The sequence below is a fragment of the Microtus ochrogaster genome, chromosome 21 (genome assembly GCF_000317375.1).
Source record: "Microtus ochrogaster isolate Prairie Vole_2 chromosome 21, MicOch1.0, whole genome shotgun sequence".
NCBI lineage: Eukaryota > Metazoa > Chordata > Mammalia > Rodentia > Cricetidae > Microtus > Microtus ochrogaster.
Genome location: NC_022022.1, coordinates 3024872 through 3036714, shown reverse-complemented (window position 1 = coordinate 3036714; position 11843 = coordinate 3024872). Strand labels below are relative to the sequence as shown.

Here is an 11843-nt window from a genome sequence, read left to right as displayed (position 1 = left end):
GATTGATAAACCCCTATCCAAACTAATCAAATGGCAGAGAGAGAATATGCAAATTAATAAGATCAGAAATGAAAAGGGGGACATAACCACAGACACAGAGGAAATTCCTTTTTTTTTTTTAGCACAGTTTTATGTATTCCAAGCTGGCCATGGACTTGATATGTAGCCAAGAATGAACTTAAACTTTTGATCCACTCAAATGCTGGGATTATAGGTTTATACAATTACACCTGTTTTATGAGCTGCTGGAGATCAAACCCAGAGCTTTGTGCATGCTAAACAAGCACTCGACTAGCTGAAGTAAATTCCCAATCTGAGGTGGTGGTTGCTGCTGCTTTTTCTTCTCCTCCTTTAAAAGAGGCGGGGAGCAGGGGTAGTTTTGAGACCAATATTGCTGTGTAGCCCAGGCTGGTCTTAAACTCACTTTGAAGTTCATGATGATTCTCTTGTCTTAGCCTCCCAGTTGCTGGGATTATAGACAGGCATGTGCCACCATGCCTGGCCTCATTTGGTTCTTTTTAGAACAGGCTATTACTATGTAGTTTAAGTTCCCCTAGATCTTACTGTATAGCTTACTGTATACCTCAGACTTAAAATTCTTGTGCTGGAATTATAAGCATGTGCTATTCATGTCTGGCCTCTGTACTATTACTTCTTTCATCAGCTATTGATCTACTTCAATTAGCAAAAGTCGGTCATTTTCTAGCCTTCAGGTGTTTTAATTAGTAACCATGCAGTCAGTGAAGCTGAGACTTGCTCCCTTAGGAACTTAAGTAAATGAAATCAACATTTTAAAAAACTATTATTTCTATTGTTTGTTTGTTTATTGTTTGAGACAGCATTTCTCTGTGTAAGTCTAGCTGTCCTGGAACTCACTCTGTAAACCATTCTGGCCTTGAACTCAAGAGATCTCCCTGTCTCTGCCTCCTGAGTTCTGGGATTAAAGGCGTGTGCCACCATGCCCATCTTTAACTATTAATTTTAAGACATTTCTTTACTCTGAAGAAATAGTGATCTAGAGGAAGTGGTTTCCTGGAGAGGCATTATATCCTTGTTCTTTGTCTAGACTTCCTTGGTTTGTTTCATGCTTACTCTGCATGAGGTTGACCTGCTTGACTTCTGAGACTTGAACTTCATTAAAACCTAAGTACTATATCTTTCAGCAGCTGACCTGGTACCCGTATCCCTCTCCTGATACCAGAGGGCCAGACGTGACCACCTAGAATGGAGCTTCTCTCTCTTTCTCCATGCAGGGAAAATCATAGTGAAATAGAGCGGCGGCGACGGAACAAGATGACAGCTTACATCACAGAACTGTCAGACATGGTACCTACCTGTAGCGCCCTGGCTCGAAAACCAGACAAGCTGACCATCTTACGAATGGCTGTTTCTCACATGAAGTCCTTGAGGGGAACTGGCAACACATCAACTGATGGCTCCTACAAGCCATCTTTCCTCACTGATCAGGTCTCTGGAACTTAAAGTGACTCTGAGTAGATATGTTGAAAGCTTTAGACTAATTTCGTGGGGTTTTTGTTGTTTTGTTTTGTTTTTGAGGTAAGGTCTTATGTGGCCTCCAACTTACTATACTGTCAGCAGTGACATTGGCCTGATCTCTTGCCTCCACCTCCCACGTGTCACCATGACCAGCTTCAGAAGTTTGCTCAGGAAACAGCAGACCACATGGAAAAATGAATTTCAGAGCCAGGCAGTGGTGACACACGCCTTTAATTCTAGCACTCAGGAGGCTCAGACAGGCAGAACCCTATGAGCTCGAGGCCAGCCTGGTCTGCAGCACTAGTTCCAGGACAACAGACTTGAAACTCCACTCCTCCCCCCCCAAAAAAGAAAAAGAATTTCGATCTTTGGGTATAACTAAGTATTGGGGTAGTGAGAAGTAGACAAGAGTTGTGAGCACTATTTAGCAGTAGGTTGTAGGTGTTTTAGATCTTGACTCATACATACAGCCTGTGAAGTGGAAGGAGGCTGACTGCCAGAGAGAGGACCATGTTCACGGAACCAGGTTTAAAATTCTAGAAGATGGAAGAGTTCTGTCTCAGCCCTGAAGCAACTTCTAGTCTAACAGGCAGTCGCTGTTGCTCCATGATACGTTCTGTTAAATTTGATATACACATGAAAACAGATGGCAGAGATAGTTCCGTCATTCAGGAACTCCATGTAAGAGCTATGGCTGTGCTGGAGACCCTCGGTTCAGTCTATGCTACTGCCAGAAGAAAGACCTAAATTTGAACATAATACATATGTGAGTGGTAAAATTATAAATGAAAAATGATGGAAAGAGGCATATGGAGAGCCGGATGGCTTTTTTGTTAATATTTTATTTGTGGTAAATATAAAGGTGAGATGTCTAAATTTATTTAGTCTCTCTAACCTTGAATGAAAGTAACTGTGGAAGACAAGTTACATTTTAATTAGAAATCCAGGATGTGCCTTTAATCCCAGCACTAAGGAAGCCAAGGCCAGCCTGGTTTACACAGAGAATTCTAGGTCAGCCTGAACTATGTAGCAAGACCCTTTTTCAAAAACGAAAAAAGATATATGATCGTTCATAACAAGAAAGCAAAAAACACTGAGTTTGATCCCTAACACCAAATACAGCTAGACATGGTAGCTCATAACCTGTGATTTTAGCACTAGGGTAGGAGTAAGAAGTTGGAAGTCATCCTCCCAAGGGCCAGCCTTGTATACATAAGACCTTATCTAAAATAAATATGTGTACACATGCAGTGTGTGATTACTGTGACCATGCCTTTTTTTAAAAGCCAGTTATTAGCTATATGTGTGTGTTAGTTCTAATTCCTTACTTGAGAGGCTGAAGCTAGAGGATTGCCATGAGTCCAAGGCCAGAAGACCCTGCCCCCCTCCAAAAACTTTATCATTGTAAGCATTTTATTCTCCCTTGAGTCTTAAGAAAAAGAGGTAGCTAGCATCTTAGAGAAATGGAATAAATATTGTAAAAAACTTTGCCAATGTATATTTAGGATGGGAACCTATGGCTTGGCTGAGGTGTGAGCCTGAAATTCGTAATGGAGCAATGTGTATATACAAAGGGTCTTCCTGTTTCTCATGACTAGAAATATATGGTTTTTTTCATAGTTCACTGTTGACTTATTTTCTTGACCAGGAACTGAAACATTTGATCTTGGAGGCAGCAGACGGCTTTCTGTTTATTGTCTCCTGTGAGACTGGCCGTGTGGTTTATGTCTCTGATTCAGTGACTCCTGTTTTGAATCAGCCACAGTCTGAATGGTTCGGGAGCACACTTTATGATCAGGTGCACCCAGACGATGTGGATAAACTCCGAGAGCAGCTGTCTACTTCAGAAAATGCCCTGACAGGTGAGAGTTGGGTGGATAGCAAATGAGTCTTTATTTTGCTGAGGCATTAGAGATATTTAACCCTTATATTGGTTTGTTGAATCTGACAGAGCTTATAAAAATTTTCCCTTTATGAATATAATTCTTAAATTTTATTCACGTGCAGAATATCTATTCTGTGGCTTATTCTTAGAAAATGTTTCATAAGTGATTGTGTTCTTAAGTTGTTTTGTGTCCTAATTATACTGTTAAAAAAACAGGGAAATTAGAATGTTGCAATAGTTTCCTTCCCCTGTCTCTACATAATAAAAGAACTATCTATGCTTGTATTTCATTTATTATTTGCCATTTTTTTTATACCAACTTGTGCTTGACTTAGTGCTAGGTTCTATGATAATAGATTCTAATATTATAGGAGAGTGGTTATTCATCGGTGTATATGGTACTTGGTTGTTACCCTGTGTTTCTACTTTGTCATTCTTCCTCCACCCACTTAAATGAGATTCAGTCCTCTGCCAGCATTTGGGTAGAGGAATGAGTGTTACTTGTTCTGGGCAACTGTATAGGAAGTTATAAAATGGAAAGAAATAACTGGTAGTTAAAAATCCATGAAATTCTAATATCTCTGTGGTGGACATGTTTGAATTAATTTTGTAGTTTAGTTTTTTTCCTTCTTTTATGATTTTTGTACATTTTACTTCTCTAGTTTTCTATTTCCCCAGAGGTTACTGCTGTTTTCTTTTTAGTAAATAACGGAGAGAAAAGTTTTGTTTTCAGATAGATATGTTTCTTAGCATGTAAAATTACTAGTTTTTAAACAAGGCACCCCACCCCCAAGCCTGAAGATAATTAGTAAACTGGTTAGATGGCTTAGTGGGTAAAGGAGCTTGTCGTGTGAGCCCAGCAACCTCAGCTTAGCCTGCAGAGCCTGGGTGAAGTGGAGGGGAGATAAATCCACAGAGCTGTCCTCTGACCTCATCTATATGAATAGACTCATGCATGCAGCAACAAAAATACTGAAGTTTTGTGAGAAAAAAAAATCAAGCATAAGAATACACCTTGCTTGGCAAAGCAGTGGTGTCACACACTTTAATACCAGTACTTGGGAGGCAGAGACAGGCAGATCTCTGGGTTTGAGGCCAGCCTGGTCTATAATAATGAGTTCCAGGACAGCCAGGGCTACACAGAGAGCCCTGTTTCCTAAAACCAAAAGAGAGAGCGAGATAGACAGAGAGACACACGCAGTGCCTCTTGCTACCTCCAGTATTGGAATGGAAATTCCTGCCTTGCCCAGAGACATTTCCAGTGCTTTCTTAGAACTGACAGAGAGTCCTAGATGGGGATTGGAGTAGTTGTGGCTTTAAAAAAGAAAAGCATCTCTATCATAAACAAGACGACTGGAGGGCAGGGAAGGGCGCTTCCTTTGCCTCCCGTATCTCCTCCTTTTCCCGTCATAAGAATTAACTTCAGATTGCTCTCCACATCCTCCTCCAGGGCGAATCCTGGATCTGAAGACTGGAACAGTGAAAAAGGAAGGTCAGCAGTCTTCCATGAGGATGTGTATGGGCTCCAGGAGGTCGTTTATTTGTCGGATGAGGTGAGTGTGAAGTTGGGATTGTGTTGCGATTGGAATAACAAGCAGCTGAGGTTTCCATTCTGTCGAAGGCATTAACATTGAATTCCTAGAGCTACGTTCCTGGTCACAGTGGATTATATTTAATTCTCAAGAACCTGATGTTTTGTCATAGTTCTAAATAGTCCTTAGAGAAACAACACTTAATATGGCATAGTTGATAGGTCCTGTGTTTCTCCTTAGTTCTGTATTCTTACGGCATAGTTGATAGGTCCTGTGTTTCTCCTTAGTTCTGTATTCTTACTTTATTTCACAACTGTGCAATGCAGGAAAAATACACAAAAAATAAAAATAAGTCTTTAAAAAAACTGGATAGAGAATCTGAGGAGATAGTTCAATACTAAGTGCTTTCTGTACAAGCATGAGAAACTGAATTTAGTCCCCAAAACCCACAGAGAAAGCTGGACATGGTCACTCTGCTCATCCCATTTCTGGAGAGGCCTAGCCAGATTGGTGAACCCAGGTCCTATTGAGAGACTCTGTCTCAAACATCAAGGTCGAAGGGCCAGCTGGAGTGATGGCTCAACGGTTAAGACCTTACCCCTCTCCCACTTACATGTATTCAGACTTCAGACTCAATATCAACATGCTTCAGCATCTAACTTTTGGGATTATGGGCATTTTTGTTGTTTTTCAGATTTAAAAAGATACCTTGTGCGTGCATGATATATGTGGGTGTGGATTCGTTTGTGTGGGGAGGTTGGAGTACAAGTTGTTGGAGGTAGTTTCCTCATTTGACCATGTGGGTTGAAATAATCCAATTCAGGTCCTAAGACTTGTGTGGCAAGTGCCTTTACCTGATAGGCCATCTCATTGGTTATGTTTTTCAGATTTTTGTTTGTTTGTTTTGGGAGGTTTGGTTTTGTTTTTTGTTTTTGAGATGGGGTTTCTGCCCTTGCTGTCCTGGAACTTCCTCTATAGACCAGACTGGCCTCAAACTCATAGAGAGCCTCCTGCGAGCTGGGATTAAAGGTGTGCATCATCAGGCCTGGTGTTCTTTTGTTAGTTTGATTTTGGTTTTTTCAGACTTTTGAGATGGAATTTTATGTAACCCAGTGGCTTGGAACTTCTGCTTTTCCTGCCTATACCTCCCAAGTGTTGGTGCCAAAAAACATTTATGAAAGTCAATCAGATTGCATAGTGTAAATAGACTATATCCTACTTAGAAGATGTTTAAGAGAAATGGAGTTAAAAAAAAATTCCTGGCAAAGGTACAAAATTCAATATTATATAGTTTAATGGTTTAGGATTCAGATTACTATAGTTTGTTTTATTTTGGATGGGATCATATTATGTTGTCCAGGCTTATTTCAAACTCCTGGACTCAAGTTATCCTTCCATTTGAGTTTCCAAGTAGCTTGGGTGTAGAGAGAGTATGCCATATACCTGACAGAATGTTAGTATTTAGAGACAGGGTCTCACTCGGTAGCCCTGGCTGGTCTGAAATTAGCTATATTGACCAGACTGGTATGAAACTCAAAGAGATCTGCCTGCCTCTGTGTTCCATGTGCTTTGTTTTGATCCATAGTATTCCATGGATTTGAATTCTAGTTTTGATATTATGAGACATGGTGCTTTGATTTCATCACTTAATACTGAAGATACTATTGTCAAATGTAAAAATGTTGGTATAAGGATTAGCTGGATTGGTAGCACGAAAATACTTAGTATTAAATATTATGTATTTAAATACTTAGTATTAAATATTATGTATTTAATATTTAAGTCTATCTAAAATTTACCCATTCATTTCTTTATCCTTTGTTTTTGTTTTGTTTTATTTTGAGAGTCTCTTGTAGCCTAGACTGGCCTCAAACTTACTATACTTGAAGGTAGGTAGCCCTGGGCTCCTGATCTGCTCATCTCTGCCTCCCAAGTGCTAGCTAGGATTACAAGCATGCACGCAAGTGCTGGCATTACATATATGTCACCATGCTTGGCTTCTCTAATTTTTAAAGAAGTGAAAAGCTAGGCATGGTGGCACAGGCCTTTGCCAGCCCTTAAAAGGCTAAGGCAAGAGGATTTCTATAAGGCCAGCATGGCCTATAGTGAGATCTTGTCTTAAAGGAAACAGTCAAGATCTGGTAGTGCATGCTTGTAATCCTAGAACCTTGGAGGCCAAGGGAGGAAGATCATCAGTTCTAGGCTAGCATAAACTACATAATAAGACTCTATCTCTAAAAAAATAAAAAATAAAATGAAATAGAAAAGGGGACTTACTGCTCAGTGGTATTATGCTTGCCTGGGATACACAAAAGGTTTTTTTTTATTTTGTTTTTGTTGTTATTCTGTTTGTTTGAATTTTCAGGCCAGAGTTTCTCTGTGTAGTCCTAGCTGTCCTGGAACTAACTCTGTAGACCAGGCTGACCTCAAACTCACAGAAATCCGCCCACCTCTGCCTCCTGAGTGCTAGGGTTAAAGGTATTTGCTACTACCACCTGGCTACACAAAAGTCTTAATACTCTTAAAAACAAAAAAAACAACAACATTTTTTTTTTAGGCCAGGCAGTGGTTGTGGCACATGCCTTTAATCCCAGCACTCAGGAGGCAGAGGCAGGTGGATCTCTGAGTTTGAGGCCATCCTGATCTACAGAGCGAAGTTCCAGGACAGGCTCCAAAGCTACAAAGAAACCCTGTCTCAAAATGCCCCTCCCCCCAAAAAGTAAAATTTTTATGTCTTAATACTATTAAAAACAGTTTTTTAAAGTAGTCCACTAAATTGTTGGCATGGTGGTGCTTCCCTGTAATCTCATTACTTGGCAGTTAAAGGCAGGCAGACAGGGAGTTTGAGGTCATGCTGTGCTGCACCAGAGCCTGTCTCAAAGGCAGAAAGTCACATAGTGGGGAGAGAGAACCAACTCCCCTGCATTTTCTTCTGTCCTTTACATGTACACAGTGACACACACACACACACACACACCAAATAAATGAATTATATATGCAGACATGTGTGTACATGTGTGTTTTTAACTGGTCTGGGAATGTGACATCTTTGGTAGAGTACTTGTCTAAATGCATGGAGCCATGGGTTCAATATCCAACACCATATAAAGTTGGTGTGTTGGTACGTGCTTGAAATACCATCACTCAGGTACTGGTGGCAGAAGGAAAGGTCAGTTGAAGGCACTCTCTGGGCCTTAGATATTTCCAGGCCAGTCTAGGCGTAAAGGTGCTGTCTCCAATTAAACAAAACAATAAAAATATTAGTTTGACAAGTCATCTTGACTTCCTTGTTGTTGCCAGTTTTATATATATAGTTGGATCTCTTTTCCTCCTGTTGTTATTTATCATAGCCCTGCAAATTTTATTTTTTTGTCTTTTAAAACAGGTGTGGCAATAGCTCCGTGGACCCAGTTTCCATGAATAGACTGAGCTTTTTGAGGAATAGATGCAGGTAAAATCCATAGCAATGAAAACGGGGTTTACTTTAGCTAACCACTCTCTCTCTTTTACCTCACTGTTACTTACTTTCTAGCAGTGTTTCTCAGCTTATTTCTTATTTTTGTGTTTTCGAGATAAGGTTTCTCTGTGTAGCCCTAGCTTTCCTGGAACTCATTCGGTATCCGAGGCTGGCCTTGAACACAGAGATCCACCTGCCTCTGCCTCCCAAGTTCTGCTATTATTTAAAGGTGTATGTCCAGTTTCTGAACTTAAAAGCTTCTCTTGCTCATTTTGTTTAAGAAAGTTGCTTCTACTTTACCTATTTTTCTTGGTGTGTGTGTGTGTTTTTGTTATATGGTGTGGTTTACTTCAACAGTGGTTAAAAACTTGGCTATTTTGGGGGTAGGAAAGAGCAGGCACTGAGTAGATGGTTTTCTGGCTCTCCAGGAAGCTGAAGTTAAAGGTGCTTAGACTTTGTTTCCCTAAAAGTTGGGCTTCTGGGGTGGCTCATCTGATAAAGGTAACCCTGACAACTGGCAGTCTCTGGAGCTCACATGGTAGAAGGAGAGAACTGACTTTCTTAGGTTGTCCTCTGACTTCCATGTACCCCCCACATACATACATACATACATACATACATACATACATACATACATACATACATACACAAGTAAATGGGGCCAGCAAGATGGCTTAGCAGATAAAGTCACTTGCTTCAAAATGAGTTCAGTCCCCACAATCCACGAAAGGGAAGATGGAAAGACTCGATTCCACGGAGTTGTTTTCTCCTCTGACTGCCAACCTCCACAGGTTTAGGTGGTATATAAAGCCCCACACTTATTATACATATATTAGTACTAATAAATGGATAAGTAAATAAGTGGATGAATGAATGCTTTTAGAGGACAAGTTTACTTCGTAGAACATGCCCGTTTCCTATCTCTTCCAGGAATGGCCTTGGCTCTGTGAAGGACGGAGAACCTCACTTTGTGGTGGTCCACTGCACAGGCTACATCAAGGCCTGGCCTCCAGCAGGTAAGAAAGTGACACAATTCCTCTCTTGATGCACTTGCTTACTTAGAAAATTGTCAATTGAAAAGAAAAAAAAACTTTTGATGGGTTTTTTCTAGGCAGGGTTTCTCTGTGTAACAGCTCTGGCTATCCTGGAACTCTCTTTGTAGACCAGGCTTACCTCAAACTCACAGAGATCCTCCTACCTCTGCCTACTGAGTGCTTGGATTATAGGTGTGTGCCACTACCTCCTGGCTTTTTTTTTCCTCCTTAATGTGTCATTGGAAACATTAAAAGAGGCTGGAAAGAGGGCTCAGCAGTTAAGAGCACTTACTACTCTTGCAGAAAACCTGGGTACAGTTCTCAGCACCCATATGTTGGGTTACAACCACCTACGACTCCAGTATGTTGGGATCTGATACCCTCTTCTGTGCCCTGAACTCACACAGGCAAATACACAAAAATAAATAAATCTTTTAAAGTATATTGCTGATACTTACTCATTTTTTAGTATGTAATATCATATATAAAATAGATACTTATTGCTGCCCTGGAACTCCTGAGTTCAAGCAGTTTCCCCATTTCAACCTCTTCCTGGAATTGCCAAACATGAACAAACAAATAACTAAGTAACTATTATATTATAGTTTTAAAATGTCCAAATTCATAATATTTTACACTAAATACTGTCTTTAAGCAGTTGTGGCAAAGAAACACTGGAATTTTATTTTACTTTAGATAGGGTCTCACTATGTAACCATGGATATCCTGGAACTCTTTATATAGACCAAGCTAGCCTCAGACTCACACAGTTCCACCTGCCTTTGCCAGTTAAATGCTAGGATTAAAGGTGTGCCATCACTATGCCCAGCTGGAAACATTAGAATGTCATGCAGTTAATTTGGGCAAACTGAAATGGGAGCAAGGCTTTGAGGAATAAATGGAAATTTCTTGATTGCAGTAATTTTAAAAGGGGACTTTTCTCTGGAAAGTGTAGATGTGAGTAGAATACTTTTATTTGAATTTGAGATTAAATCAGAGATGCGGCAAAGGTGGTACTGTGTTCAGATCAGATTTTTGTTTTGTCTTAAGAAGGTGCTCTCCTACCTCAGCCTCACAAGTGTCAGGGTTACAGACTTGATTTTCCATGCCTAGCAAAATCAGCTTTTTACGTTGGCTATCAAGAGTTTCCAAATCTTACCTTCTTTAGTACTTCCCCACTAGAAGAGTGTTATTGGGAAATGGGCATTTACAGAAGCCTGAAATGCAGAGAAAAGAGAGACAAGTTTTAATTATTATTTATTTTATGTGTATGGGTGTTTTGTCTGCATGTGTGTCTGGGCACCACCTGTTTGCCTGGTGCCCTCAGAGTCCAGAAAACAGTATAAGATCCCCTGGGATTGGAGTCACAGATGGTTGTGAGCTGCTGTGTGGGTGCTGGGAATTAAACCTGGGTCCTCTGGAAGAGCAGTGATCTTAACCACTGAGCCTTTTCTCAACTCCTGTTTTTAAGAAAATTTTAAGAAAAAATTAACATTGTTTTGGAAAAACCTGCATTTTCTTTCTGGCATTATGTCAGCAGTTTAACCTATGGTAAGTTACTTGATCTTTACATCAGTTTTCTTATCTATGATTTGGTATAATATATCCTGAAATGTAATTGGTGAACCTTTAGTCACTTGCCTTTAAAGGGATTTAAGTTTGAGATCTCTGAGTCATTCTTGTTTTCCTTCACGAAGGTGTCTCCCTCCCAGACGATGACCCAGAGGCTGGCCAGGGGAGCAAATTCTGCCTAGTGGCCATTGGCAGGTTGCAGGTAAGTGTGAATCTTCACATCTATGTTCCTTTCAGATCAGGAAATAAATCTTTGCAGAACTTATTTGTGTTAATTTTTTTTACTCTGTGAATACATAGAAAAAAATCCATAATTCTAAAAATCTGAAAAAATATGTTATTTATAGTAAACCTTGCTTATTCTCAGATTTGCCAAAAGTCAAGAGCGTGAAAGAGGGTGTTGATACTGCTGCTGACACTTCCCTGTGTTGTGTAGACCTCTAGCTTATAGATTCAAGGGATCCTTCCACGTTAGCCTTTGAGAGCTTGGAGTTTAGGAAGGCAACACCATGCCAGGCTTTGCTTGACTCTGTTATTTATAGTTTTGCAGTAGTTACTTTTCCATTTCTGGTTAATTTCTTTTGTCCCTGTGCAAAACAAATACAATTGGTTTTCTTTTGTTATTACATGCCTTATGATAGATTTTAAAAAATATTTTTAAAGTTTATTTTTATTTTGTTTATGGGTATTTTGCTTGCATGTATGTGTACCACTTGACCTGCCATATGGGTGCTAGGACTTGTATAGGTGAACTTTTCTGTCCCACCATCCAGTTCCCAAATAGCCACACAGATACTTAATATTAATTATAAATGCTTGACATATATATATATAAAGAGTCAAAAAATGCATGGATGCCTTATCCA

General features: G+C 39.9%; 1 protein-coding gene across 3 annotated transcripts in view; it reads left to right on the top strand.

The window, feature by feature from the left end:
• The window catches only part of Arnt (aryl hydrocarbon receptor nuclear translocator), a 71942-nt gene that overhangs the window by 41110 nt on the left and 18989 nt on the right, over positions 1–11843 (top strand). For all 3 annotated transcript variants that reach the window (XM_026784005.1, XM_013349866.2, XM_013349865.2), the window contains 6 exons: positions 1254–1467; positions 3146–3359; positions 4833–4935; positions 8300–8365; positions 9302–9387; positions 11103–11179. In XM_026784005.1, the coding sequence (XP_026639806.1) occupies positions 1254–1467; positions 3146–3359; positions 4833–4935; positions 8300–8365; positions 9302–9387; positions 11103–11179 (760 nt within the window). The remainder of the gene's footprint in view (positions 1–1253; positions 1468–3145; positions 3360–4832; positions 4936–8299; positions 8366–9301; positions 9388–11102; positions 11180–11843) is intronic.